The 27,598-nt window shown below is 43.7% G+C and overlaps 3 protein-coding genes across 3 annotated transcripts; 2 read left to right on the top strand and 1 right to left on the bottom strand.

The window, feature by feature from the left end:
- Nucleotides 1–477: 477 nt before the first annotated feature.
- On the top strand, nt 478–4,765 carry dennd11 (DENN domain containing 11; the record flags this gene model as incomplete). Its single annotated transcript, XM_080504580.1, has 9 exons — nt 478–947; nt 1,988–2,087; nt 2,210–2,368; nt 3,200–3,353; nt 3,451–3,589; nt 3,775–3,906; nt 4,001–4,151; nt 4,387–4,455; nt 4,570–4,765. The coding sequence occupies exons 1-9, from the start codon at nt 554–556 to the stop codon at nt 4,763–4,765; spliced, it is 1,494 nt and encodes a 497-aa protein (XP_080360706.1). The 5' UTR covers nt 478–553.
- A 3,694-nt stretch (nt 4,766–8,459) lies between these two features.
- Nucleotides 8,460–12,932, bottom strand: agk (acylglycerol kinase). The gene is made up of 14 exons (XM_080504354.1): nt 12,722–12,932; nt 12,606–12,645; nt 12,453–12,532; nt 12,292–12,367; nt 12,059–12,184; nt 11,380–11,474; nt 11,193–11,262; nt 10,811–10,890; nt 10,664–10,721; nt 9,687–9,834; nt 9,483–9,580; nt 9,320–9,390; nt 9,126–9,210; nt 8,460–8,973 (listed from the first exon to the last, which is right to left on the bottom strand). Exons 1-14 carry the CDS (start codon nt 12,829–12,831, stop codon nt 8,839–8,841), a joined length of 1,272 nt encoding a protein of 423 aa, XP_080360480.1. The 5' UTR covers nt 12,832–12,932; the 3' UTR covers nt 8,460–8,838.
- A 2,180-nt stretch (nt 12,933–15,112) lies between these two features.
- Nucleotides 15,113–27,378, top strand: nup205 (nucleoporin 205). Its single transcript, XM_080505239.1, has 40 exons — nt 15,113–15,242; nt 15,366–15,510; nt 15,670–15,829; nt 15,935–16,163; nt 16,244–16,408; nt 16,538–16,713; nt 16,812–16,928; nt 17,069–17,206; nt 17,296–17,446; nt 17,555–17,760; nt 17,846–18,028; nt 18,376–18,426; nt 18,947–19,156; nt 19,236–19,473; nt 19,572–19,761; nt 19,885–20,005; nt 20,246–20,327; nt 20,440–20,604; nt 20,695–20,819; nt 20,893–21,007; nt 21,109–21,258; nt 21,465–21,539; nt 21,626–21,783; nt 21,904–21,984; nt 22,066–22,257; nt 22,412–22,613; nt 22,739–22,837; nt 23,147–23,292; nt 23,488–23,679; nt 23,791–23,912; nt 24,156–24,288; nt 24,494–24,620; nt 24,722–24,795; nt 24,926–25,054; nt 25,214–25,340; nt 25,549–25,721; nt 25,999–26,128; nt 26,292–26,420; nt 27,001–27,077; nt 27,174–27,378. The coding sequence occupies exons 2-40, from the start codon at nt 15,446–15,448 to the stop codon at nt 27,324–27,326; spliced, it is 5,556 nt and encodes a 1,851-aa protein (XP_080361365.1). The 5' UTR covers nt 15,113–15,242; nt 15,366–15,445; the 3' UTR covers nt 27,327–27,378.
- Nucleotides 27,379–27,598: the final 220 nt, after the last annotated feature.

The raw sequence follows: 27,598 nt of genomic DNA on the forward strand, positions 1-27,598 counted from the left end.
ATTAAAGTAGTGCAAAAAATACATTTAAAAAAAACAGCGCAATCAGAAGCAAGATAAAATATATAAATGAATTTGAGAATTAAAGTGTTCAAAAATTTATATTTATTCTTTTATATTCTAGCCTTATACTATTCTAGTATTGCTTGGTTAATATAACGGTAAAAAAAAAAAAAGTCCCAGGATAAATAGAGTGAAATTATATATATATTGTCGTTAAAGTGATTACATGTAAAGTAAACACGCAGAGGAACAATTAGGTCATTGTATCGTGAGATAGACACGTGGGCGGAAGTGCCCTACGTCATCACAACAGAGAGACGGGAGGAGGAAAAGCCGCTCTGAGCCGTCAGTGGATGTGACACGCTTACAAATACACAGAAAACAAGTCGGCGGGCGACAGGACACCATGATCCGGCTCCAGCGGCGCGTTTAGTCCCGCCCGACCCATCCGCACACCGGAGCCCTGTGCCGTTCGTCTCCCTCCGCCTTCACGGTTAGTCCTCTCTGGCAGGCAGCAGCAGCAGCAGCAGCAGAGAGCAGGAGGAGCGGCACCATGGTGGAACAGTCCGACCGAGCCCCGCTGCTGGACTGGGAGGAGATCCCACCGCCCGATCCCAGCCAGGCGGCCCAGCCGCCGCCCGGAGCGGAGGAGGACGCCGCTGCGCGCAAAAGTTCGCAGCCGCAGACTGGCACTGCGGCGGGCACTGGGTGGAGCAGCGGCGGCAACAGCAGCGCCCCCTCCATCATCACCTGCAGCCCGACGCGGAGCCTGACGACCGTGGTGCTCAGCGAGGACGGCGGCCGGCCGCGGACCGAGCTGTTCGGACACGGGTGGGACCGCACGGCTTTCGGTCCAGTCTCCTTCCCCGGGCTCTCGGCGAGGGACCAGTGGGAGGAAAGGGACCAGATTGTGGCGGTGTTTGTGGTGACGTTTGACACCAGATCAGGTGAGGAAAAGAGAGAAACCTCGTTTTGATGTGCGAAATAAACATCATGTGATTGTCTCCGTCGTCCTCGGTAGAGTTGGAATAGTCACTGTCTTAACATGGCGAATAAACTTACTCAATCCTTAAAAAAAAAAATCCAATCCAACTTTATTTAATAAAGCACCAACATGCTGTACAAAGATTAAACAAGATGTTAAAGTGCAGTTTTTTTAATACATAAAATAGATTACAAAATACAAGAAAACTAATTGAAATAGATAACAACATAGAATTTAGCTTTCTGCACCTAAATATACTTTTAAACATTAAACAACAATAAAACATTTTAGTTTTTGTGTAATAAATTGAGATTTCACCATTTCTAAATCAATCATGGTGAAACCAAACCTTATTACAATTGTAACATGGATTCTCCCAATATTTTACACAATTTTACAAAATGTGTCCCATTACATTTCATTTTGATTGATCAGTTTGGTTAAAGACAACCAAGGGGGAAATGCAATAGTTCATCAATCATAACAAAAGCATGAGACATTGATGTCAATACTTCAATCTCATATCCCAGAGGTGAGTGATGATGCATCTCAAACAAGTAGAATATAACTAAAAAAAAAGTAAATTATTCTGTTAATTATTCCTATACCTTTAACAAACACTTTTTAAAATTAGAATTATGATCATTTTGCTCTCCAGTTAAGAAAAATAGGACAATTATTTGAGCTGAACACAATATTCCACACCTCCTCACCTCGTAGGATCCACCCAGTCAGATTTAATTTGGATTGATTTGTGGATCAGTATGGTTTAAGCAGGACACGTTGAATGGCAGTGGTTAATCAAACATAACTAAACATGAGGCCAAGATGTCGATGCTTCAAGCTGACATGCGAAAGGTGAGCAGTTCAGTAGGCTGCAAGTCGCTGACTCAGCGCTTTCTCACGCCCTCGGCGCTCCGACGTGAGAATTAGAGGAAGTGGCCACGGCTCGAAAGTGGACCGCCTGGGAAGTGACTTTCTGTTTTGTTTGTGACCGCACAGGAAACATGGTGGAGTGGTGTCTGCCTCACGACGTCAACCTCGATGGAGTTGAATTCAAGTCGATGGCCAGTGGCTCTCATCGGATCACCAGTGATTTTATGTACGTGAATCCACTCCTTTGAAGGTTTTATTTTTGTTTTGCCCCACCTCTGCAGCCCACCGACTGCAAATCAAAACAAGCCCCGAGTTCACTCCGGCTCTCTTTGTTTGGCTTGTGGCTAGATATTTCCGCAAGGGATGTTACTTCGGGCTGGCCTGTTTCGCTAACATGCCTGTGGAGAGTGAGCTGGAGCGAGGAGCCAGGATGAAGTCCGTGGGAATTCTGTCTCCCTCCTACACTTTGCTGTACCGATACATGCACTTCTTGGAGAACCAAGTCAGGTACGACATGCTGCGAGACATGATGCGTCTGAGCCTTCTGCCCCCCCCTCCCCGCCCTTCTCATTCCTCCTCCTCCTCCTCCTCCTCCTCCATGCCACTCTTGTTTGTTGTCTGTTTACCTTATTTATTTCTCACCCAACTGTTTTTACGGGTTTCTCTTCGTGCGTCGACATCCTTCCCTCTCCTCTTTGTATCTGATGCTCTCATCTATTAAACATGAACCGAGAGTCGCTGTTAAAGCCTTTGTGACGAGAACCCACTGACATTCAGTCTTTCTCTAAGCAAAGACGTGAAAGAAGCCATGACGGCTTCTTCTTTTTTTTTTTCCTTCTCATTTTCTGCTTTGATGCTATTCTGCTGGAGTCTTTTTCATAAAAATCTGACTTTCATAGATCCGAGTTGTCCTTGACTGCATAAGTATGTTTCGCCAAACATTTTCAGCTCGCATACACAAGTTAATCTGCTCTAATCTGAATGCATTGTGGTTATATAGTCTCACTTTATGTGCAACAGCAGGCAGCTGCCTAAAATTGCATAAGAAAGTCACTCTGCATGCGCACCAGAATAGTTGGAAGTGGTGCAATCGGTGCATTTGTGTAACGCCGCTGGCCTCACATGATCCCAGAGTGTAAATTTAGAACAACCGGGCGCTTGCTTTATCTGTAACCTAAAACACCGTCTTAGACTGATATTTAATTTTCATGCACGTTATTGCATCTCGATGTACTTCCTGGTGAGTCATCGTGGAGCAAGCTGTCGCGTTAGTGTGCATCCACGGTGGAGGGGTGATTTTGATGGATGAAGACGCTTAGCTGCCTTTTGCTTTTGTAGACACCAGCTGCAGTGTCCAGGCCAGTACTCTCCACTAGAGGCCTTCTACGAGGACAAGAAGGCGGTTCTTCCCCCGACGGGGAACGGCCTGGTCAACGCCTGTCCGACCTGGAGCGTGACCACGATCAACCGCTGCATGCACCCAGAGATGAAGGTCTGGAATTGTTTGGGGAAATTGTTTGGACGCAATCGCCAGTCGTTTTTGGCATCCGGGTCAAAATCACACGTTTTTTTTTGCCACCGACTTGCAGATCACCCACCCGGCCGGCTGCATGTCCCAGTTCATCCAGTTTTTCGGCGAGCAGATCATGGTGCTGTGGAAGTTCGCGCTGCTGCGGAAGCGTCTCCTCATCTTCTCCCCTCCTCCCGTGGGTGTGGTCTGCTACCGGGGTGAGACGCTTAAACACACACGCCTGCACAAATATTACTCAGTCTTTTTTTGCAGTTTGTGTAGTTACCGAATGATTCAACTTGATGTTTGATATTGAAATAGATAAAGATGTGTGGCCTTTTGTTTGTTTTTTTTGAGGGGGAGTGTTTGTTTATTGGGCGATGTTGTTCTCTTGTTCCTTCAGTGTATTGCTGCTGCTGCCTGGCCAACGTTTCTTTACCTGGAATCGGAGTGTCTGTGCCCGAGTTACGGCCTTTCTTCTACATCAACGTGGCCGACATCACTACCCTGGAAACAGAGCTGTCATACGTGGCCTGTGAGTACACCGATATGACTGTTTAATGTTTTTAACGGCCCACCTGTTGTGATGTATTGCAGTGACTCCTGAGCATATGTTTACTTGTTTCAAGGCACCACGGAGAAGATTTTTGAGGAGAAGAAGGAGCTGTACGACGTCTACATCGATAACCAGATTGTGAAAACTCACAGAAGCCACTTGCAGCCGCTTCTCAGGCTGAACGCGGCAGATAAGGAGAAGTACAGGAAACTGACAGAACAGAGGTACGCTGAAAATTGTAAAATCCTACTGAAATTCATCTGTTACTATTGTTGTTTTTTGGGGGGGGCATTTTTCGTTAATGGAAATTGCAAAACTTCTCCAGAAACTCCCTTTCTACTGAGCTGCAATATTGTGAGATATGAGCCAAAAAATGATGACCAGTGTTGTTGCAATGGTGTGATCCGCTCAAAATACTCTTTTTGTAGAATTATAGTAACTGGCTGTTTATTTCTCCAGGCAATTGTTGCTTTACTCTCAGGAGGTAGACGAAGACTGCACTGCGAACGAAGAAGATCTTTTCATTCTGTGAGTCCTTGACAATTCTGCTCATAGCCGGCGACGTACTTGCAGCGTCACCTTGACAGCGACTTTTTGTTTGTTTTTGGTTTTTTTTGTTTAAATCGACTCATCCCGTTGCAGGTTCTTCATGGAGCTGAATAACCGCATCTTCCAGACGCTGTCGGAGGTGGCGGGGAGCAACGATCCCACTCTGACCGCCGAGCACGTGAGGGCCATGGGGCTGGACCCTCAGTGTGACCGCTCCTTCCTGCTCGACCTGCTGGAGGTGTACGGCATCGACGTGACGCTGGTCATAGACAACCTTTGCTGTCCCTGAACCCCCCCCCCATTCCTGCAACACCACTGGATTATCTGTGCCTATAAGGCACAGACACACACACACACACACACACACACACACACACACACACACACACACACACACACACACACACACACACACACACACACACACACACACACACTGAGACACTATGAAGACACTGCCGCCACCTGGGGACACATGTTATCTCCTGTGTGTGTGTGTCTCTGTGTGTGTGTGTCACTGATCTGTGAAGACTGTTTCTAACCACCGGGTGATACGGACGCTCTACATGGTGGCTGATAAACGCCTGCCTGGCAGACGCCGCCGCCGGGCAGCTGCGTACTCTTATAGCCATTCCCATCCTGTGTCACTCACTCGGTACATGTACGCCTGTTGGACTATTGATTTGGGGGCTTTAGGCGCCCAGGCTGAAGCACTGGATGAACATTTCCACCGCAGGGCGACCGATCGCTCTCCACTGCACTCACAATTACAGAAGTCACCACATTTCAACAGTCTTTGCAGCTTTGCTCTAATTCAAAGAATGAGTGGATATGTGAGAAAAGGAAAAAAAAACAAATATTCGTGTATTTTGGATATTTTATATCCAGAAAGCCAAACAGACTTCTAACCTCTGTGTTCGTCCCTGTACGTGGATGTTATTCTTTTTCTTCTTCGTAATTGTACATTGTAAAAGGAAAAGCTTTTCAACCACTTTATTTGCCTTTATAAAGGGAAGCAATAGGAGCCTGTGTGTTGAAAGTGAGGTACGTTTTCCGTGTACTGTCAACATCACAGCGCGCTTTAGTTTGTACTATTTTCTTCACAACCGAGAGGGAAAAAAAGAAATCTGTTGAGTGCAATCCTCTTTTCTTTTCTTTTTTTAAAATATAGAGGTGTGCCGATAATTAAGCTGGAAGAGACGGTAGAATATGTAGAGTATCTGTTGACCTTAATGCACCTTCCACCTCTTGTTTGTGTGTGTCTGACAAACGTAACCAATGCGATCTTCTTTCTTACACATTGTAGCCTTTTTTTTTTTTGGGTGTAATTGGTGGAGGAATTTTCAATGAATGTGACTTTATAACACATATGTTATGGTGAATGCTGCACCGTGTCCACCACTGGACTATCTCCTGATGCACACAGTCCCTTGCTTAACTGTACTTAATATGCTTTGTTTCTGATTTAAATCAGTCGAAACCAATAGTCATAGAGCAAAGGGGCTTTTCGCTGCAAATGGTGGGAGGCTTGTATATCTCTGAATGAAAAGTCTTCAATAGAGCTGTTTATATGTCACTCGGCTTCAAAGAGATCCTCTCCGCTTGTCTGTTTTCATGACAAAGGTCTCTTTGTGTACTTTTTTTCTACTTTTTTTGTGTGTGTGTGTGGGGGAGATCTGTTGACGTCCTGACGGGAGCTGAGGAGAAGCTTTAACTCCTCTCTGTTTCAGCCGAGGGTTTCTCTCAAGTCCCCTTTTCTTCACAGGCTCATTGACTGGAGTCCAGCTTTAGAGACGGGCCAAACGTGTCTTTTGAACAGTGCTGGCAAGAGCGCTTTCAGTTCGTCCATCCCGTTGCCAATCGCAGTAATAATTTGTTCCATGTTGGAACACATGACGTTGATGTTTGCCTTGTTTAAATTTGAGGCGGCGGTTCCTCAACCTTCCTTTCAGCCCCCCCCCCCCGATGCAAGCTAAAACACCAAGTATTTTTAAAATGTGTTCATGTTTTTTCACGGTCAATTTCACATGATAGAAATTAGGGCATGAGAGGGTTTTTATTTATTGACCTCGAAATGGTTTGATAAATTATGAAGAGAAATATATAAATGGGTGAAATGAACAGTTTATCTTTTCTTTTTTCTTTTAAATGGGGCCTTAATGATGTGACCTTTTTCCAGCTTCTTACAACAAAAGTGACCGACTCGTTTCTGTACGTGCGTCAACACTATTTGCTCAGCAGATTAAGGACATGTCTCCAGTGAAACCTGTCGACTCCACCTGGTCTGTGTCGCGTTTTCCTCCAACGGCATTTGTTTTTTTTTTTTAACGGATATGTGTTAAACATGAATGTGAATGTACACCACACACACCACTGTATAAAAATGCCTTCTTTGTGGAGCCTCTCACAGGTGTGTACCAGCATTATCTAAACAAACTGTTTTGTACAGCGTGTCACTCTACTGAATGTCAGAGACAGCAGAAGTATTGCACACACACACACACACACACAACCATCACATCCGAGTAGTGTAACCGTTTTCTGTTTTGGGTGTGAATCCAGAGTATTCACCTTTTCCTCATGTGAAACACTGTAAGAGATGTCGGTAATATTCAAATGAACTCAATAGCATGAGCAACTGTCAGTTTCACTATACTGCCATTGTAAAACAATAAAACATTGATGCGGTTTAAGTGTTATCTAATCTCATTGCAACCCTAACAAATCCACTCTGCTCTCTGCCCTGGTGGCTTTTACTGCTACTTAAGACTCTAACCAACCAGAATACAATGGAGAAAGTGTAACTACTAGTAATCAACCTCTGTAAATGAGTAAAGACTGTACAACTTCATCAGAAAAATGACACTTCATGTCACAAACGAGTCCAAATAAATGTTTTATATTACAGATATTTGACATCTACTGAGTAATTACCAATGTAAGCTTTGAGCAACTATGACTTTGCAAAATCAGGATTCATAAGGATTCTAATTGTCTTTTTTTCATGGCTTGAGGTTATTGATCACAAATGTCAAAACAAAAAAGTTACAAGACCACAACTGATAGTATTGATAAACCATGATTACATCAATAAGTCCCTTCATCGTTGACACTGAGACAAACACTTGCAGTTGCACCTTCATAAACAATAAAAAATTTAGTATTTTTTAGATTATAGATTGAATCACCTCAAACCTTTTATTTTTAAGTGTATTCATAAAAATCAAAAATACAATACCTGAACAATTATGACTCCATAAAATTAGAAAACTAAATTTTTTTGAAAACATGATTAAACTTTTTTAGTTTGTTATGAATGTAAAAATAAATGGAATTGGAATGTAATTTTTCAAAAACCTGTTGCAGGTTGATCGGGGTGATTTTCATGTCGTGTGGATCTGGGAGAAAAAGAGAAAAACTACTGATGGTATATTAAGCATGGGGAGTGGAGTTTATTAGAAAACGAAAGCCAGCTGTAAGAGCAATACTATAATCATTGTGAAGCAACTATTAGAATAAATTAACACCGAAGTGATATTTCAGGAAGATTTTCTGAAAACATCCATCCATGTAGTTCATTATAATACTGATTCCCTCAGCTAATAGTCGGCGTTATGTTACCAAGCCTGGAATTGAGGAACATTTCAAAAGTATTGCAAGAAGGTAAAGAGTAATCACATTGCTCAATGACACTTCGATATTTGCTCGAGAAGTTTTATTCCACAATTTAAGAAACCACGATTACACCTTGTGCATCCTTGTGTCTTTTTCCAACCAACTCAACATGTGAAGCCAGCAGCTTAATCCTGGAGATTTGCTTCCTGCACCATCTGTCAGATCAGACCCAGACTCGCCGAGCAGTGTGCCAAAAATCCTGATTGCACGCCGGCGACACATCCAGACGCCTCGCGCACAGTCTTCTTTATTTACTCACCGATATCCACATAACCCCCCCCCCCCCCCCCCCCCTCTTTGTTCTTCTGCAAGGTTTTACCACGCGTGGAAGTAAGGATGAACTCAGTCTAAATCAGACTTCATGTGTCTAGATGTCAAAACAGGTTGTAATGACCTGGACGCCACTTTTATTGACCGGTTGTGATTATTAAGCTGTGAATAGTAAACATAGTGTGAGACAACCTGCGCTGGCTTCGAAAACAAGCCTTGATCCTTTCATGTACAGCAGCCTATGACATAATCTTCTCAATATAACATGAGTAAATGCAATACATGTAATTACAGAGAGATTGCTGCCGAGGCACAGGTCCATGGGTTCGGCAGAACCCGGCCCAGTGTTTGTTGTTTTCCCTCAAATCAGTTCTTGTCCTGCTGTTCTTTGCCTTCCTGGGGGTTTCTGTCTCCTCATTACTGCGTCTGTGCGAGGAGCTGCTCTCGGCGCTCTGCGCTGATGAAGAAGCGGAGTTTCCGTGGCAACAGCCTTACCTCCACAGGCATGGCCTCGTACTCCTCGTTGTCGATGTTGTAGAAGCCGGAGGTGCCCTGTAGGATCGAAGCACAAAGTTAAATGTCACAGCAGAGACTCCCAATTTGGAAATGAGCCTGGTGAGGAGTTGCACAATCCTGAAAATAGACTCCATTTGTGGCGCTGTGACACAGTGAGACATGAAATCGTTTAAAGGCAACTCGGTTACCTGTGGTAACTGCAGCTGACAAGCACCGGCTTCCAGTTTTGTGGCAGCTTTCGTGAATAAAGTTGGGTCGTCTTCTTTTTTCTTACTACAGTGAAGTTGGAAAAAAAGTTTTGTTTTTAAATCAACAAAAACTGTGAAAATATAAAAAAAAAGAAATGCAAAGTAGGCCAATAAATAAATCTGCTTCTACGTACCCGACGGTGATAAATTCACCCACAGTCAAGTCATTCGGCTCGGCACAGATCATCAAAGAGTCATTTATGCGCTGCAATTTAAAGAAAAAAAAACAACAAAAAAAAAACGGGCTGAGTATAAGATTTTATGCGAAAAGTGACATTATAAACTTGGCATACTGACCTTCTGCACTGGGTTTTGGTTGTGTGTCTGAATGAAGAGCTCCAACGTTGACAGCTGCTGATCTTCCCACTTCTCCGGCTCTTCCACTTTTGGAGGCTCTGAGCGAACACACGTCGACACCGCAAGCTAACGGAAATGCCCGACTGCTTCACACCACCGCGGTGCTGTGATTAAAGTGTCATCACATTCACAAAAAGCACTCACCCTCGACTGGGGGATTCCAGTGGTTCTTCAGTCTGCGGATGATGCGGTGGAGCAGATTTGGCCTGGGGGGTTTGTGAGGAGGCAGGTCAGGGGGCCGGAGAGTCGGAGCCAAGTAGGACACGGAGACTTCCCGGATCAGAGGCCACTCCTTTAGAGAATTTAGAAGAAGAGGTAACGGTTGTAGGCTGGCTGGACTGCTACTAAAACTCACCTGCGTCAACATACTGTGCAGTACATTGCATACACGAAAGGAAAATTCACGAAGGACGATTACAAATGTGTGAATAAGCTTTGTAGTTGACATCTGACATGTCAGACTCTTTAGTATGCGTGTGCACGTAACTCCTATTGATTATGGTTGTCAGTGTGCTATGGTGTATTACTAGTCTCTGCTGCAGTTGGGCAGCACTCACGACAACTTTCCCCCGAGGGGACAATAAAGAATATCATATCTCATCTTGTAAATGTTCTTGCAGCAGAAAAAAAATTAATACATGAAATACAGCTATGTCAAAATGACATCTAGTGATCTTTTGGCACCCATTAAGTTGATCAATATGACATAATTGTGCATGTATTAATGCTTAAAAAAACATGTATTTCTGTGGAGACGTGAAACTATTTGGATATAAATGGATCATCACAACTAGTATTTTGTGGGTACGTTGGGCACATTTTATAAGTTATTTTACAACATGTAAAGTATTAAACTTTAAAAAACACAAGTCATGACTGAGTTCATCCGCAATTCGAATGAGTTTTTAAACCTCTTCATCTGAATTTTTTGAGCCAATAACTTCTACCTTTAATGGAAGAAGTATGTGCTTTATATTGATATTTCTCTACAAAACAAATGGAGCAAATGTCAAACTTTTTTTACACCCGAAAACATACACTGGAGGTCAGATTGCTTGATATTTTCAGTTTAACATAATAGATAATCTTGAGCATACTCGGGGAAATAAAAGCAACAATACCCTTAGTGTGCTGAACCAATGTGCTGCGTTTGTCTTCAATGGTCCCAGGTACCAATATCTGTGGGGACACAGTTTAGGGTCATCACTCTTATATTTGGTAGGGCTATGGAAGTTTTCATCCCGACAGGTAAAACCAAATGATCTTACTTGCTGATTGTTGCAGCCACGTCTCTAAAAGCTCCCCAACGCAGCCCCATCAGAGCAAAGACTGGCTGCTCCTTCTCTCCCTACAAAAAACAAACAGAAAAACACAAGTACAGATCAAACTTGGCCTTCTGTGTGCAAAACCATGATTTACTAAAACAAGAACACAACACAAAAATACGCCATTTGATAGATTGAAAGATACAGTTTGGTGGGTCACTTTTTTTTTTTTTTTTTTTAAATCAAACAAAAATATCCATCTTGCCATCTTCTATGAGCGCTCCATTGAAGTTGCCAATCTAGTCTGACACTAAGCAAACATAAATCTCGGCATTTCATTAAATAAGGCTATACATATTTTACTTTTTTACTATACATATCTTACTTTTATTTGTAACACATCCAGGGGTACAGTTTCTCCTTTTAGAATGGACAGTGTTGCCGATGTGATGTCCCTGGAAAATGAATGAGACACACAGGCGCTCTGTTTATTCTCTGAGTGAAACACATGTTAGAATGGTTGACCACGTTGGCATTCAATGACAAAATGTGGATCTTGATGGGTCACTTACTTGACCTTGTTGTCAGCGAGGAGATGAAGGCTTGGACTCAATGAATTCCGTGAACCAAGTGGAATAAATCCAATAGGTGTATTACTGAAGACGTCCTATGGTCAGAAAACGTACACACACTCATTTCGCATTTGCAATAATACATCAGAGAGTGAAGGATAGAAGGAATTTATCTTTTAAGAAAAAAAGGTTGTGAGACAGAAATCCACTGAGTGAATTAGTGAATCAGTTTGGAATTATCGTGATTTAATGAGTCCGTTTTTCATGGAAAGAATCAGTAAATCAGTCAGTTAAATAGTAAGGACATTCTAAAACTTCTAATAAATTGCCAGACAAAGACACATCAGCCCTTACATGCTGAGTTCCAGTTTCCAGGGGAACTTAATTTGATATTATGCGGCTGTTCACAGGTAGGCAGGAACTTGATAGCGCTTCACCGATCTTGCATTTCATAGCTGATAGGCTTTTGGAGCTGGCTTTTTGATAAAGTTTATTTTACAATTCTTCTACGACTGGTGTTGTTTCAACAGACTGTATTATCTCCCCTTCTTGGATATTTAAATAGTGTATGCCATGAATGTTTTTATACGCTTTTTTTAATGTCTCATTCTTTGCTGTAATACCAATTGCCAACAAAAAAAAGCTGAACTGATCAACATCATGAATGCATTTCACCTACTTGATCAGACCGTCGAAGTAAACCCGTGATGACTTCTTGCACCGTGCCATCCCCACCGGCCACGATCAATATGTCTGTTTGCTCCATAAGCTCCATCAGCTTTTTAGCCTGGCCTTCATAATCAGTCTGCAGAGGAACACATGTAAACAACATGTAAACATGAGGACAAGCTCAGTGATCCACCCCAGGGCTGTGACTAATATAAGCCAAGGGGAAACAGAAGATTAATTTACCTTGACTATTGTAACTTCGACACCTGCCAGCTGTAAAAGAGGAGCGGCGTTTTTCTCAAACAGATTGTTGGCTTTCCTGAAAAGACAACGATGCAGATCAGTCATCTGGAGTTCAGGTAGGATTGTTTCGTATGGAGGAGTTCTATACGTGTTATTCTCACCCACTGCAAGCTGCAGGGTTTAGAATCACAGTTGCTTTCCTCAGTCGCTCCTGAGGTGCTATCAATTGACGTCCATATTCCTGGATGAGACAATAAAGATTAGAAAAAAGTGTAGCCAAAGAAAGCTTAAGGAAATGGTACGTGATGCCTCACCCTGGCCACCAGACAAGCCTCTCTGCGCAGAACATTGTCACTGAAAATATACAAGGCACACGATTTAGACTAACATCTGTCAGAACCGTCGATATTTAACAATCCTCGATACCTACCAATGTTTACCATAGAGCCAGTACCCCCCGTAGGAAAGGACACACACAGCGACTGTGGACTTCTTCCAGTGGTTCCGCAATGTACGGAACACTTTCACAACCCGAGCCATGCTGGCAGTTAAAACATCAATAGACCTTCTATTCCTCTACTTCACGATGATGACAATAGGTGACAAATTACAATATTTTTCGTGACAGCGGTCACATTACACTGGCATGGACATCTTGGTGTAACGTTAAAACAGGACCGACCAAAACCTCGTGAAACGACTATGGTGCCGTTTGTTTTTAATAACTTGTTTCGGCTTGGTAAATATTATTATCATCGTAAAAAATATAAAACTAATCGGAAACAAATTATTAATATATATTGTGCAACCTTAATAGACAGAACAATGTTTTGTTCTTTTGTTTTGTTTTTACAGCAGAGAAAACTTCAATTCCCATTCTCGTCTACAAACTTGCGTTGGCTCTGCTGGGCGTCCAAATACATTGCCTGAAAAATGAACAGAGCACACCATATTTAGGTTCTCGTCTGGATTTAAAAGCTAATTACATATTTTGAATTTATGACTGTCATTTCATAACATAAAATAAAAAACTACTGATAGAGAGTCAGTGATGTTAAATTCTATACCGGCAAAAACCTGGGAGCCCGCATGTCATAGTTTTCTGAGTGGATCATGGCGGCACAGATGGCGGTAAATTCAGGTAACTGCGCTTTTCTTTTTCTTTTAGTTATCAAATTACGTTTTTGTCATTCGTGAATGTACTAACAAGACAAGATAGATTTGTTTTGTTTCCGAAGGTGTTGTTTATTGCCTTGTTCTTTTAAGCACATGGAGCTGTGCGGCTAAGTTAGCCTAGCCCAGCCCATGCCATTGAAACGTTAGGTTAAAGATTCAAGTGCTTACTAACACAGTAAACACAATTCACCTGGTTTTCACCTTTAAATCTAAAGCCACGGTACACCGTGGCTCTTTTTTAATTCCAAAATCTGTCGGCACTGTTTGACGTCAAAGTAAAACCGAAACTTATCACTTACAAATAAACAAAGTGATATGTGATTGTACTAGTGTTTGCTAATTCCTCCCTTCATTTGACTCCCATCAGTTGGTCTGTTGTCATCAGGAATCTTATCAAACAGCTGCTTTTGATGAATAGTTTGTAGCATGTAATGCCACTATCCCAGTACAAACAAATGGTTGCTGTGAAATAGTAGTTGATGTGTACAATTTACACTCTTGATTCTTAAGCCATGTTGCATGTACCACCCGTGGTACGCAAGCTCTCATGAAATTAATCACAAACTGTATAGTTGAATATATCATATATAATATCGCTTTGTTTCAATGTCAGCCTGAATAACATCATTCCCCTACGTGTGTGCATACTTGATCTGATTCGATATGATTTGAACTCTGTATGAATACATAATGAGGAGTTCACACTGTTTTGTTATAAAGCTTTGTACAGTGGAATCTGGAAATAAAATAATCCTCAATAGAGGTATACATTTTCTCGGTTGGTACACACTGAAAAAAGAGGACCTCTGATTTAGACAATTAGTATCAATAGACATTGTTGGTCACATCGAGCTAATAATAATCTGTTAACTATCCCTTAGACGGTGTTTCTTTTGCACATGGACTCCAGCTGTTTGCATTGCTTGCTCACAGTTGCAGTTTAAAAGTTCATAATGTAAACACAAGCAGAGACCAAGACAACATTTGATACATCCACAGAGCTGTTGCTGCAGTTTTGTATGAATTTTTGTCCTTGAAACAGCTTGGATCCACCCAAGTCTAATGATTAAGATTATTTGAGTAAATAAATCCTATCTATTGTGACATCTGAAGTTTTACTTGTGTCTTTATTGATGTAATATTGATATGTTGTTAAGCTTTTGCCAATGACCAAGATTGAATTAGGGCCCAAAACAGGATGTTGTGTATTATATATGGGATGTTCAGTGGCAATATGTGTGGTCAACAGAAAGTAGCATGATAATAACATCAATTAGAGATGATAATTTAGAAAGTTGTTTTCTCACCAGGAGCCAGTCTGTGGGGGCCACTGAAGGAGCTATGGGAGACGGTGGACGGAGCGGTGCTGAGGAGACAGCCCGAGAGCGTCCACCTGCTGGACCTGCAACTGAAGAAACACAAACCGCACTTTCTGTCACTCTTTAAAAACCCGGTGAGGCATGATTATGAGTGCAGTGCTTTTGCAAACATTTTGAAGGGTTTCCTTCTATCATCTGTTCTCCGTGATGGAGACAAAAACAATGTGCCAGTCATTGTACGTTGTGCCCGTCAAATCAATAACATCAGACTCTCCTCAATGCAGCCTAAAAGTGCAGAGCAAAGGGAAAAAGTGCGCAAAGCCAGCACAGATGGCATCGCCATCCAAGGTCAGCAAGGATCACGGCTCCTTCCAGAGCAGCTTCTGACAGAGGCCTTCATCCTCAGTGATCTGTTTGACATCGGAGAATTGTCAGCCTTGGAGCTCTTGCTTGCAGGTAAAGTGAGCACAAATTAAATAATTTTTAATCGTTTATGATGCTCTTCTCTTTCTGGTTTGTCTTTCTGGTTTGTCTTATGTTTGTCTTATTTGACAATCTGTTGTACTCGCGTTTCTGCAGGTGAACAACAGCAGCCATATTTTCCGGGTCTTACTCGAGGCTTAGTTGGCGTTTTGCTCTACTGGGATGGGAAGCTTTGTATGGCCAACTCTCTACGGTCGCTCATCCAGTCACGCCAAGGCAAAACCTTCACCCTTGATCTCAGGTAATTTTGTGATTATGTAATGTACAAGTCGGTTATTCAGAAAATTACTTTTACTTTAGAATAGTCTCATGATGTACATGCTACTGTCCTGTTTCTTTTTACTTTGTGGGTTTAATGCTGATGTGTGCTGTCATTTGTTTTTCCCCCCGTCTCATTTAGTGGGGAGCTGGTAGCTTTGACAACACGTTTTACAGATGAGCTGATGAGCCAGGGTCTGACTAAACGCATTCTCACCTTGGTGTCGGAAATAAATGTGACGCGTGAGTTTGAACGGCTGCAGAAGGAGCGTGGCCTGGGCAATGAAAAACACAGGAAGGAGGTGGGAGAAAGAAAAAGCTAAAAACAAAACATGGAATTGCTTATATTTCCACGTTTGTAGTGCAATTCTACAAATCTGGATGTCTAATTCCCTCTGTCTCAACAGGTTTCAGACCTCATCAAAGAATGCCGACAAGCACTAGCAGACAGTCTATTTTCATGGACCTGCCAGTCGCCGTTGACTAAAGACGACACCCTGGCTCTCATTGGGCATCTGGAGACGGTGACGGCTCAAGCCGACGGATCCCTGGACAGTGTGAACCTGGCTCTGGTTATGTCGCTGCTCTACTGCTTGGATGTCAGCTTCATAGAGCAAGGGACTGAAGATAGAGAAGGTGAATGCATGTTAAAAGCATGCATTTATAATTGCTTCTTGTCTTAATATAACACTCAATTGTTTGTTCTCCTATGTCAGATCTCCTCCAAGCGTTGCCGCTGTTGACTGAGAGGCAGTATGTGTCTGCAATACACAATCGTCTGATGGATGGTCAACCCTGGAAGCTTCCAGGACTCCAGGCTGTGTGTCGACTGGCCTGGGCTCTGTCTTTGAGAGTTCTCTCTCAGCTACCGCAGGGCTCCGGTAAGGAATGTAGATCTTTGATCTGCATTAGATTTCCCCTTCTATGTGTTTGAATAAGTATTCAACATTGCTCGCCACTCAATGTAAATAATTGCCTGTGTTTTGTTGTGTGGCTTGCGTACTGTACAGCCCTGGTTGAGTTCACAGAGGCAGATGAGGCTCTGGCTGACCAGGCTCTCCTGGGCGACGTCTTCCTGTTTATGAAGGAGGGCATGCTGGGATGTGACGGTTTTTCCCAAGAAGAGTTTTACATCCGGCGCCTCCATTCACTCATCACAGACTTTCTGGCACTAATGCCAATGAAGGTCAGCGTTTAATCAAGTTAACAATTATTTTGTCCGTCTATTGCCTTTATCAAGTTTTTTTTATTCATTATTTAATTGTTCATGACACACTTGCACAGGTGAAGCAGCTTCGGAACCGTGCAGATGAGGATGCCCGACTGGTACACATGTCCCTCCAGATGGGCAGTGAGCTTCCATCATCACTGCGCAAGGACCTGGACCATCTTATGATCCTGGTCAGTCTGTTGACCTGCATGACCATATGTGCACATATAGTCCTTTTAACTTTTAAACGTAAATGTATTTTTTTGGGTGGGGTGGAGACACTGAATTGCTTGACATCCTAATTTAAGTTTGACACTATTGTGTTTTTCAGATTGGAGAATTTTACAGTAAAGATCCCTTTGGGCTGGAGCTTGGTCTTGAATTCTGGTGTCCCACAGAGTCGCTCCAACACACCTCCCTGCAGGGGTCCTACCTGGGAATGGCCCTACAGCGCCCCCCACATAAACAAGTGAGGCTCACAATTTGTCACTGCAAGAAGGTGATTAGAAAAGATGAAGTACCCTTCATTTAAAAACGCTTTCCTCTGCTTTGAATTAGGTTGTTCTGGCCAAGTTTGTTCGTCAGATGGGCGACCTTCTGCCCTCCACCCTCTACATCTCCTACCTTCGAATGCTGAAAGGCCTCGCCAACGGGCCTCAGTGCGCTCACTACTGCTTCAGTCTCCTGAAAACCAATGGAGCCACACACAGTAAGATCACGTACTTTACCATATCAAAACTCACTCACTAATCAGTTGATATCAAGTTTTTTTTTTTTCCCAATCAACCTCCCACTAACTCCCTGTACACATGTGCAGGTGACAACATCCAAGGCGTCTCTGGAAGTCCAGTTTCTTGGGAGCATTTTTTTCAATCTCTCATGCTTTACCACGAAAACCTCCGACGAGACTTCCCAAATCCGGACGCAGCCCAGTACCGCCACCCACCTCTTAGGGGCATCACCCAAAGAGAGCTGGAAGGACTAACTTCATTTTTGGAATTACTCACAAGCATCATCACATGGGTAGGTCACAATGAAGGTGGTTCTTCTTACTCGTGGTGTGAAATCCAAATAAAACGGAAGTGTTTACCCCTTTCTTCCTCTCTAGAGTGAAAATGCTCGACTGGCATTGTGTGAGCACCCACAGTGGGCCCCGGTTGTCGTGATGCTGGGGCTGCTGCAGTGCAGCGTTCCTCCCATCCTGAAGGCCGAGCTCTTGCTCTGCCTGGCAGCCTTTGGGAAGTCACCTGAGATCGCCGCTTCACTCTGGCAGTCGCTAGAGTACACACAGGTACAGGACAGTAGTTTTAGTTACAATATATACATGAACCACACACCTGTTTAATATTAGATTAAAGGCTAAGGTGGCTTGACTTTGTCATCAATTTTTCTTATAATTCAATCTCTGATGGCTTTTCCTCTATGGTTCTTTTTTATATTAAACATGTCAGTCACAGCATATCAGATTTTCTGAAGTCTTTTTTTTTTCACATTTTAGAAGAGCCTTGCTATTTTATCACTAAATCAATATAAGCTTTTTACTTATCTTATTTCTTGATGGTTTATAGTGTTTTTATATGGTCTTTTGCAGACTGTTGTTTTGTTTGAGGTTAAGGTTTTCTTTTGTTTGTACCACAGATCCTTCAGACAGTACGAGCCACAGGACAAAGACAAGCTGCAGGAATAGAGGTGAGTTTGTTACGTTAGCGAAACACTGAAGTTTTATTTTTTTCCACAGTATGTTCCAGTTCTGTTTTCTCTTCACTCTTCCAGAAAGGATAATTAGTTGCAAAAGCTGTCTGGATTATATATATTTTTTCATTTTTCTGTGGTGAAATTAAATAGGATTGATCACAAGGAGGATGACGTTTATTGATGTTAATAATCTGAACAAATGGAGACAGGAATTTAGTTGGATTTGTGTTTAAATGATTTTCTGTAGGAGAAAAAAAGCTCTTGCACTATTCCCTTTTTAAGAAAACAACACTGGTGAACTGCATCATCGATTGTCTGGAGCTTCTTGTACTGACATATAATCAGTTTTGTACTAGCGCAAAACTGTCCGGGCGTGAGACAAACTCCAGGTGCTGTCTGCTCGATAGAAGAGTAATATAGTTAGATTATTTTTAAATGTAACACAAATCTGTTGCCATGGCGATAGTAAAACTCTGTCCAGATGATGAACTCTAAATGCCTTTCTTGTGCCTAGGTTGAGCTGAATGAGATCGAGTCGAGCTGCGAAGAGTATCCACTGACGCGGGGCTTCTGTCACCTGATCAGCACACTGGTCGAGAGCAGCCTGCCTGTCAATTTGGGCGCCGGACTCCGGGTTCCAGGCTTTCAGCCCTACCTCAACTTCTTGCGAGACTCCGTGTTCCTCCCCTTCCCCACCCGAGCGTATCGTCGCCCGGCAGAGAAGGTGCCGTCCTCTCCCCGTTATTGAGGTGCAGCCGTGTACCTTGGGCGTGCATATATTCATACGCCTTGTCCTCTCTCAGTGGGAGGTCGCGGACTCGGTGCTGGAAGTGTTCCACAAGCTACTGCGGAACTACGAGCCCCAGCCGTCCGACTTCATCCAGGAGGTGGTGGAGCTCCAGGGAGAGCAGGTCCCTGCCCACAAGCCCCCCGGCCACAGCATCATGTTCCACCTGCTCAATGACTCGCCCATGCTGGCACTCTGCCTCAGCCTGCTGGAGGAGGGTGTGCGCCAGCTGGACACCTATGCACCCTTCCCCGGTGAGCAAGCATACGCTGCTGCTGCTGTCAGAAACAGACTGCTTGTATGCGCGTATGTGGCTGTTCTGATAACATGCGACACCGTTCCTCCTTCGTAGGTAAAAAACACTTGGAGTCGGCAGTGTTGCACTGCCTGTGCCTCCTGGACTTGGCTCTGCAGAAGGAGGTGATGTTCATGGACCTCCTGAGGGAGAGCCAGGCCTCCTTACTGGTTTCTCCCCTCGAGCAACTCCTCCAGGGTGTTAGTCCCCAAACCCGAAGGGCCGATCACATCGTCAATATTGCCAGGTAAGTGGTAGAACGTGGTTCATGTTAAGTCAGTGTAAGTTGTGTTTTGAGTCTTTGAAAGGTCTAAATACCTTGGTTTGGACTCTCTTTTTTTTTTTTTTTTTTTTTTTTTGTCTCTTGCAGATATCTGTGCCACAGCAGCTCAAACCCAGAGGCCGGTTTCCAGAGTGCCAAGATTCTGCGTCGCATTGCCAACTACCCCAACATTCAAACGAGACTGGTGGGGGATTTCACACATGACCAGGTATAAATATTTTTAACTAGTTAAGCATGCCTCTCCTGCTTGTTTCTTAATTCACACAATGAAGAGTTGATATAGATTTGCTTAAAAATAAATCTATCAGAATTACATGAGCAGGTCTGAGAAAAACAGTTTTGGTATATTTGTGTATAAGTCAACATTTCACTGTCTTATGCTTATATAGAAAAGAACAAGACTCTTTTGTGTTTGAAGTTGAAATCATTATGTGTCTCTGTCTAACAGACTGTGAGTGACAAACTTATGGCTGGTTTTGTGGAGTGTCTGGATAATGAGGAGGCAGAGGAGGGAACGGCGAAGGGAGACGGTGAGAAAAAACGTTTTCAGCTGAGAAGCCTTGATTCTGTTCCGGTAAAATCTTTATCCAGTTGTCACACTCAAACCTGGCTTCTGTATTTACACCAAAACTGGATTTTCAGACTTGGAGCAACCTAAGAAGGTGGCAAGAATCCGACACGAAACTCAAATCCACATCCTCAACCTGCTCATCACCTCTTTGGAATTGAAGGCGCCGAATCTGGCACTTTACCTTCTGGGCTATGAAGTCAAGAAATCTGTGTCCTCGACCAATCTTCAGGACCCAGGTTAGGGTTTTTTTTTTTTTTTTTAGCAACATGTATTAGTCACTGGTCTGAATTAAACATGTATCTCCTAACTGTGTCTGCCTATTACAGGAGTGTTGGGATGTCCACGTAGCTGCCTGCATGCAATCCTGAGTCTGCTGCAGAGAGGAACCGAGAAGAGGTCAGGACCTACACTTACACAGCAGGCCCCACATCTGGCTGAGCTCTGTTATCAGGTAATAACAAGCGCGACACTACTGTGAATTTAGTACGAACCTTGTTTAAGTGCGTCTTGGCTTCCTCTCTTAGGTGATCTACCAGCTGTGCGCCTGCCCCGACACATCTGGACCCACCATGCGCTATTTGAGGACCAGCCAGGACTTTTTGTTTTCTCACTTGCAACACCTCCCCTTCATTCTGAGCGGTGAGTGCAGAAATCCTTTGCTCAACTTGCTACTTTCACTTTAGAAACTATTTACCATTAACCTTAACCATTAACCTTCTTTAAATCTCGGATTTACTCAGGTAACCAGATTGCTGCCTTGTCCCAAATGTCTTGGCTCATGAAAACGGCTGCAATCGAGCTAAGAGTGACTTCGCTGAACCGCCAGCGCTCGCATACGCAGCGTCTCGTCAGCCTCCTCCTGGACGACCAGCCACATGCTCAGCATGCAGGTACCTGATGTTTTTAAATTAACCCCCCTAAAGCATTCTGTAACTATTTATATACAAGTGTGTCACTCGCCTGTGCTGTGAGTAATTTTATAGATATATGTACTATTCGCTTTGTAAACCGTTTCAGGAGGACTCGTAGTCATCAGGATTTCATGACATATCTCATCATTGTCTGTGCATAAACACCTCCTATATTATCTCTTCAGTGGACGGGGAGTCGGGCATGGAAGAAGAGACCAGATCAGTCACTGGGTTTCTGCATTTTGACACAGTTTCTAAAGGTTTGTGACGCGTCAGTCTGCATTCAGTTCAAATGATGAGATCTGAAAGAGTTAAATCAAATAGTTTTTTTGATTTGTCCTAACAGTGCGCAGGAAGTTGCTGAGTGTGCTGGACGCGATTGATTTCAGTCAGGACATGCCTGAACTGCTGCAGCTGGACTTCTTTGAGCGCACTCAGATAGAACAGGTGATCTCCAACTGTGAGCACGTCAATGAGCAAGGACACACTGTGTGCAACGTGAAGGTAGGTTTGGAGATCAATGTGCAATTTCTTTCTGTCGTTTTATTTTTAATGCTTTTTTTAGTGCAATCCTCCACGATTTCTTGTAACATTTGTACATTTTTTCCCCCCCCATCTTTCCAGTTGCTTCACAGAGTATTAGTTGCTGAGGTGAATGCGCTTCAAGGAATGGCAGCAATCGGACAGAGACCCTTATTAATGGAAGTGAGTTTATCACTGCTTTCAGCCGGTTGCTTCAGTTTGTAGTAAAACGCAGAGTGATCCAATGTCTGAACGTGTTGACAGGAGGTGAACTCCATCCTGCAACAAGTGGTGGAACGGAACCACGTCCGTCGAAGCCTGAGTGCAAAGCGTCACGCGTTGCAGTCCTGGAGAAGCCTGGTGGAGACTCTGCTCACAGCCTGCCCTGCTGATCTCATTCCAGCTGATGACAGGCAGCTCATCATCAGAGACCTCCTACTGGACCTGCATGACAAGGTCATTAAGACGCTTCAATATCCAACTCTGGGTTGTTGAACACGCTGGACAAGTTTGCCAGTCTAGCTCTAAATTAGATGTTGCCATTCAAAAACTTAACTTGACAGGAAGTTGTGCTCCAGAGTGAATTCCAGTGTTGCCGTTTATTGTTTAGGTGCTGTCCGAGGATGCAGCAGGAGAATTGATGCCCATTGTTGCGGGGGCGGTCTTCACTCTGACGGCTCACCTCAGTCAGTCGGTGCTGTCCGAGCAGCAGCAAGGGGAGGGACTGGAAGCGTCGTCTGGATTTGCCTCCATTGCCAACTCTGCCCTGCACCTGATTCTCCGCAAGCTGCTTGACTTCATCCTCTGTACCGGTCAGTGGTTAATAAAAAATCCCCTTTTAATTCACAGACAAATGTTTGTTTTCTGGTATATGTCACGAGGATAAACTGCTGTCAGAACAGATTTCCATTGTTGTTGTTTTTTTTAACGCTTTTAGGAGGTGGATACCAGCGTCTGCGTGCTCACCTGTACGGCTCTCTGCTGTACTACCTTCAAATCGCTCAGAAACCTGAAGAACCAGACACTCTGCAGACAGGTACAACACAGAAATTACAATGGCGAGAGCCATGAGCTTTGAATATGTTGTGGATAATTTAGCTTTATAATTTCATGTTTATATAGTATTAAAGGGTTTTAAAAACACAAGATTAGTTCAACAAAAAGTTTTTGCAGGTATGAGATTTGTAAAAACAGGAGCTATCTTATTATCAGGGTCGCCTTTTAAGTGTATGAATAAAATACTTGCTGTTTATGTGCTGATGATTAAATCTTCTTGTGCATTATTCCAGATAAACAGTTTGTAGATTTTTTTTGAGTTGCCATCTGAGCACATTTGATTTTACAGGGAAAGCAATGTGGGAACGCCTCACTGCCCCTGAAGACGGTTTCTCCAAACTGCAAAGAGAGAACCTCGCCATCATTGAGAGCTACGGGAAAGCTCTCATGGAGGTCGTGTGTCGGGATGCCTGCGATGGCCATGAAATCAGCCGAGTAAGATCCAAAGTTTAAGAAGTACCGTGTGGATACGGTTTGTTTTCAGGCTCACACTATTGACTAGCGACAGGATAAAATGTACATTTTACCAGTTTCTTTTAATTATACATTAAAATCAGGCATTTTTGTTGACCAATATGCATGTTTTATATGCATTTTTTTTCATCCTCTCCATCTCTCCTCGTCTGTCAGATGCTGGCACTGGCCGTGCTGGACCGGATCCTGTCAATCGACCGCCAGAACCAGTGGTTGCTGTACGTATGTAACAGTGGCTACCTGCGCTCGTTAGTGGAGAGCCTGAGACAGGACGACGCTGCCCTGCAGACGATGCTCACACCTCAGCCACCTCTCCTCAAGCCACTCTACATCTACGAAAGCAAAATGGTGATTAAAGATTGTGGATCCATGCATGTATTTCTCTAACTGGCCCGTGATGTACGTCAAAAGGCTCCGCAGGAGGAAGCGCATGACTTTGACACGTCATTGTTTCTTCAGGCTCTGTTGACTCGTGTGGCAAAGACGGGCGAGGGAGCTGTGGAGCTGCTGCGTTGTGGACTGGTGGCTCAGCTCATGGAGTGTCAGGTGTTTGACATGGTGCCCGACAGCGACGCACACCGGTATGCGGCGAGAAAGTGGCGCCAAAATTTCTGCAGAAACAGTTGCTACACTGATCCCACCATTTAGTTACAGTTCAGACAGTATGCAGTGTGATCCTCGATATTTCAGTAGTAAAATCAAGAACATAAGATGCAGCGTCTCGCTTCCTGGTACCCTTAACTTCTTTTAACCTGTCCCGAGGATCTCTTTTAAAACGTACATTAGTGTTCTTCATATTTGCATTATGCTTCTCTGTTCTGCAGGTTGATGAGGGACCCATCAGGCTTCATCCCCAGTCCTCTTGATCGCTACAGGCAGATCCTGTTGCCGACCTTGAGGCTCTTTCAAGTGATCCTGACATCAACCTCCATAAATCACCAGCAGGGGGCAGCACAGGTAAACAGCTCTCAAACTGATATTGCTACTAATAGATTATGTTTTGATAATATAAATGCTAAATAAGACCTTGATTTTGGTTGTATTATGTACGATACAGGTGTTTTGTTGATTCTTCTCAAAGCACTGTGTCAATAGTTTTCAAGGAATATAAAGTGTTGTTTGAAAGTAAGTGATGTGAATACACCCGTTTATATGAACTTAGGTCCTCCAGTGGCTGATTGTCCACGCAGACACCATCCAGGCCTTGTTGCGATGCCAGGAGCTCAGTATGGGAGCTTTGCAGGAACTCTCTTTGCTCACTGGCATCATCAGTAAAACTGCTCTGCCAGGTATGAAAAAAAACAAAAACAGAATCAAAACAATCCCACCAGACAGAACATGTAAATTAAAAGAATAGTATTGGTTTCCTCTTTACTACTTTCTCTCTCAGGTGCTCTTGAAATGGGTGGTGAAGTCAACAGTGCCGCTCTGATGGAGTTCCAGGGACACATCAACAGATTCCAGGTGAGACAATCTTTCTTCTTGATTCCACATCATGTTGGGAGCGTCTCACTTCTTCAGCCCCTCCTCAGGCTCCGATTTCTGTTTTCAGCTGAGTGACGGCACACTTTGCAATACGTCTGCTTTCTTCCAGCGCCTGTGTCTGTCCCTGCTCGGCCGCCTGGCAGGAAGCGAGCGAGAGAGGTTGCTGAAGCAGGCCGAGATCTCTGCACCCGGAGAGTCTGCGGAACGACGGGAAGAGATGGAGGTGGCCATGCAACAGGTCCGACAATAGTACTTCCATGAATACTGCGCTTGCGCACTCTCTTGATTGGTTTTCCGTCAAAAGCAGAAATAAGTACATGCCGTTGTCGACGCGGTCTGGGTAATTGATCCGTGCTGCATCGTTTGTTGATGTGCGCCATGCTGTCCTCCGTCCTAGGTGTGTGCCAACATCATGGAGTATTGCCAGACCCTTCTTCTCCAGAGTTCCACCCAGGCGCAGTTCAGCATCTGCCTCTTCAGCCCGTCCGGCAGCGAGCCAGCTGGCAGGGACGGGGGGCGCACAGGTCGGTGATATTCTGTCCGTACTTAAAAAGAAAAGGGTTTGACTCATGTTCTTGTAAAGCTGGTGGCGTTTCTTCCTCCCTTCACTGCATTTGTCCTTCTGATAATGAAATCCAGACTCTCTTGAGGCTCTTCGGATTTTCTTCAGCATCTCTTACCCACTTCGGTGGATATCAAACTGAATCCTGGCTGTTTTTCCTCCTTTGTAAGATCTCCCCTCAGCCCTGCCTTCAATGGCTTACTCCCAAGTCCCGAGCTTGGGCCTGATCCTGTACCTGCTGAAGAACAGCGCCGCAGATTTCTTCCGATTCCACCAAAGTCACCGACAGAGCCTGGGCAAGCTACAGAGCCTGGATCAGCTGCCTCCAGACGAGCTCAAGGAGGTAACCACACAATAATTCAGCTTCATTTCAAAGCGATCAGAGCTCATTAATTGGACCTTTTTAGTACCATTGATGATAATCAGAGACATTGAATTGCTTTTTGGAGGAAATATAAATAAAGCTGTCAACAAAGCATCAATGTTGCTGTCGGTTTTTAATCAAAAAGGATTCTTCTGAGAGTATTATGTTGCCGTAGTCATATATTCTTAATTTCCTGTCGCCTCCTGGCTCTGCCATACTTTGTCTTCGGCCTTAACCACAGACTTCTTCTCTGTAGTTGTGCCAGGGCCTGGTGTCCGGCCCGGGAGGCGTGGAGAAAATCTCCTCCGTCCAGAGGAGCCTGCTGGCTAAGAGACGTCTCGTCCAGCTCATCAACAACAGAGCCAAGCTGCTTGCGTTGTGCTCTTGTATCCTTTTATTCTTCACCCGGCAAATTGCACTAAATATGTGGTTTTTCATCACATTACACCCAAAACTGAACGCCCTGTCCGTGTTTCTTTTCCTGCTTGAGAACAAACGACCGTCTTGAGAGTTCTTGTCGTGAAACCCCTTGACCAGTTTCCTCCTCAGATGTCATTGAGACGTGTTTATTTGTGCTGTGGCGTCACCTGGAGTATTACCTTCTGCATCATACTCCCTCCGACCCCAAGGACTCCCTGTTGCCTGGAGCCAGTTTATACAGATCACGACTGACAAATGGTGAGAAAAAGTTGGGAGAACACAGACTTGGCTCATTTTGTCTTTAACAACAAACCTCTGCTTGTAAATGCAGCTTCCTCTCATTAACTATGATCTGCTTGAACTCGTAGTTAAGTTTTTGAAATGATCCTTTTTATCAGTTTAGTTTGATACCAATTAATTTTTTGGAACATTTTTAAATGCCACTAATGGCACGTCGAAGGAGTTAATTATTTTGAAGCACTTTACAGCTTCACCATGGAGCCTTTTTAAACTTTAGTATTATTATTAAAGGCGGTTTGTAAAAACGGTTTGATTTCACAGGGTTTTTCCCCCCCAACATATTCTGGTACAAACATGAACTTGTTGGTTCATTTGATTTAAAACACATTACAGTGAAGCGGGTGAGTGGACTGAACGTGTAAAATTGTGCCATAATAACCTTTAAATTTAACCTTCAAAAGGTTGTTTTTTTTGTCGTGGTGCAGAGTATACGTCAATAGTTTCACTAAACAAAACAGTTGTTACACATTGTAGTATTGCGATTTTGGCCCACGGGCCTTTATTACGAAACTCCTGATTTAATATATGTTTTCCTCAGATGCTTTTAGTGGCCTGCAATCCAGTGGAAGCCGAGGACTCGGCCTGTCCAGAGTCAGCCAGCAAGACCTGGACCTGGTAAGAAACACTCTAAACTGCTGTGTGTGCATGTTGGCACATTGTTTTTATCGACGCATGATGTCTCTGCATTGCCCCCCCCCCCCCCCCCTGCAGTTGAAGAGCGACATGGCTGCGGGATTCGGAGAAGCTCTGCAGAGGAAGCTGCTGGAGGTTGAGGGCTTGTACAGCCAGGTCCGCTCTCGATACACATTTATCCAGGCTCTGGTGCGCCGGCTCCGTGGCCTGCTGCGACAGTCCAAAAGCTAAGACAAATGCATCAAAGACTGTCTTAAGACACCCTCCATTTGCATCTTTTTACTTGTAAGGCATATTTGATATTTTTGTTTGATCTCATAACTTTTCCTTTTCTTTTGTGAAAATAAACATTTTCTAAATCTGTCACTTCTCTGGTTTCTCTCACCAAACCTGCAAGACCTTTTAATTATGTTAGTTCTTTAACACGTGTCACCTCAGCCTCTTTAGCTCTTAGGAGGTGAAACATAACATTTCAATTCAACTGTCTTGAGACATTTTATGAA

Source organism: Blennius ocellaris (assembly GCF_963422515.1).
Source record: "Blennius ocellaris genome assembly, chromosome: 11".
NCBI classification, from domain to species: Eukaryota; Metazoa; Chordata; class Actinopteri; order Blenniiformes; family Blenniidae; genus Blennius; species Blennius ocellaris.

Bases quoted from the DNA above. Each gene is read 5' to 3' on its own strand.
- agk (XM_080504354.1), bottom strand. From the start codon at position 12,831: ATGGCTCGGGTTGTGAAAGTGTTCCGTACATTGCGGAACCACTGGAAG. The intron at 12,646-12,721 runs GTAGGTATCGAG...GTATATTTTCAG, and splicing joins TGGCTCTATGGTAAACATTG to TGACAATGTTCTGCGCAGAG. The intron at 11,475-12,058 runs GTAGGTGAAATG...TTCTGACCATAG, and splicing joins TACTTCGACGGTCTGATCAA to GACGTCTTCAGTAATACACC.
- nup205 (XM_080505239.1), top strand. From the start codon at position 15,446: ATGGCCAACTCTCTACGGTCGCTCATCCAGTCACGCCAAGGCAAAACC. The intron at 17,207-17,295 runs GTGAGGCTCACA...GCTTTGAATTAG, and splicing joins AGCGCCCCCCACATAAACAA to GTTGTTCTGGCCAAGTTTGT. The intron at 19,157-19,235 runs GTGCCGTCCTCT...GTCCTCTCTCAG, and splicing joins ATCGTCGCCCGGCAGAGAAG to TGGGAGGTCGCGGACTCGGT.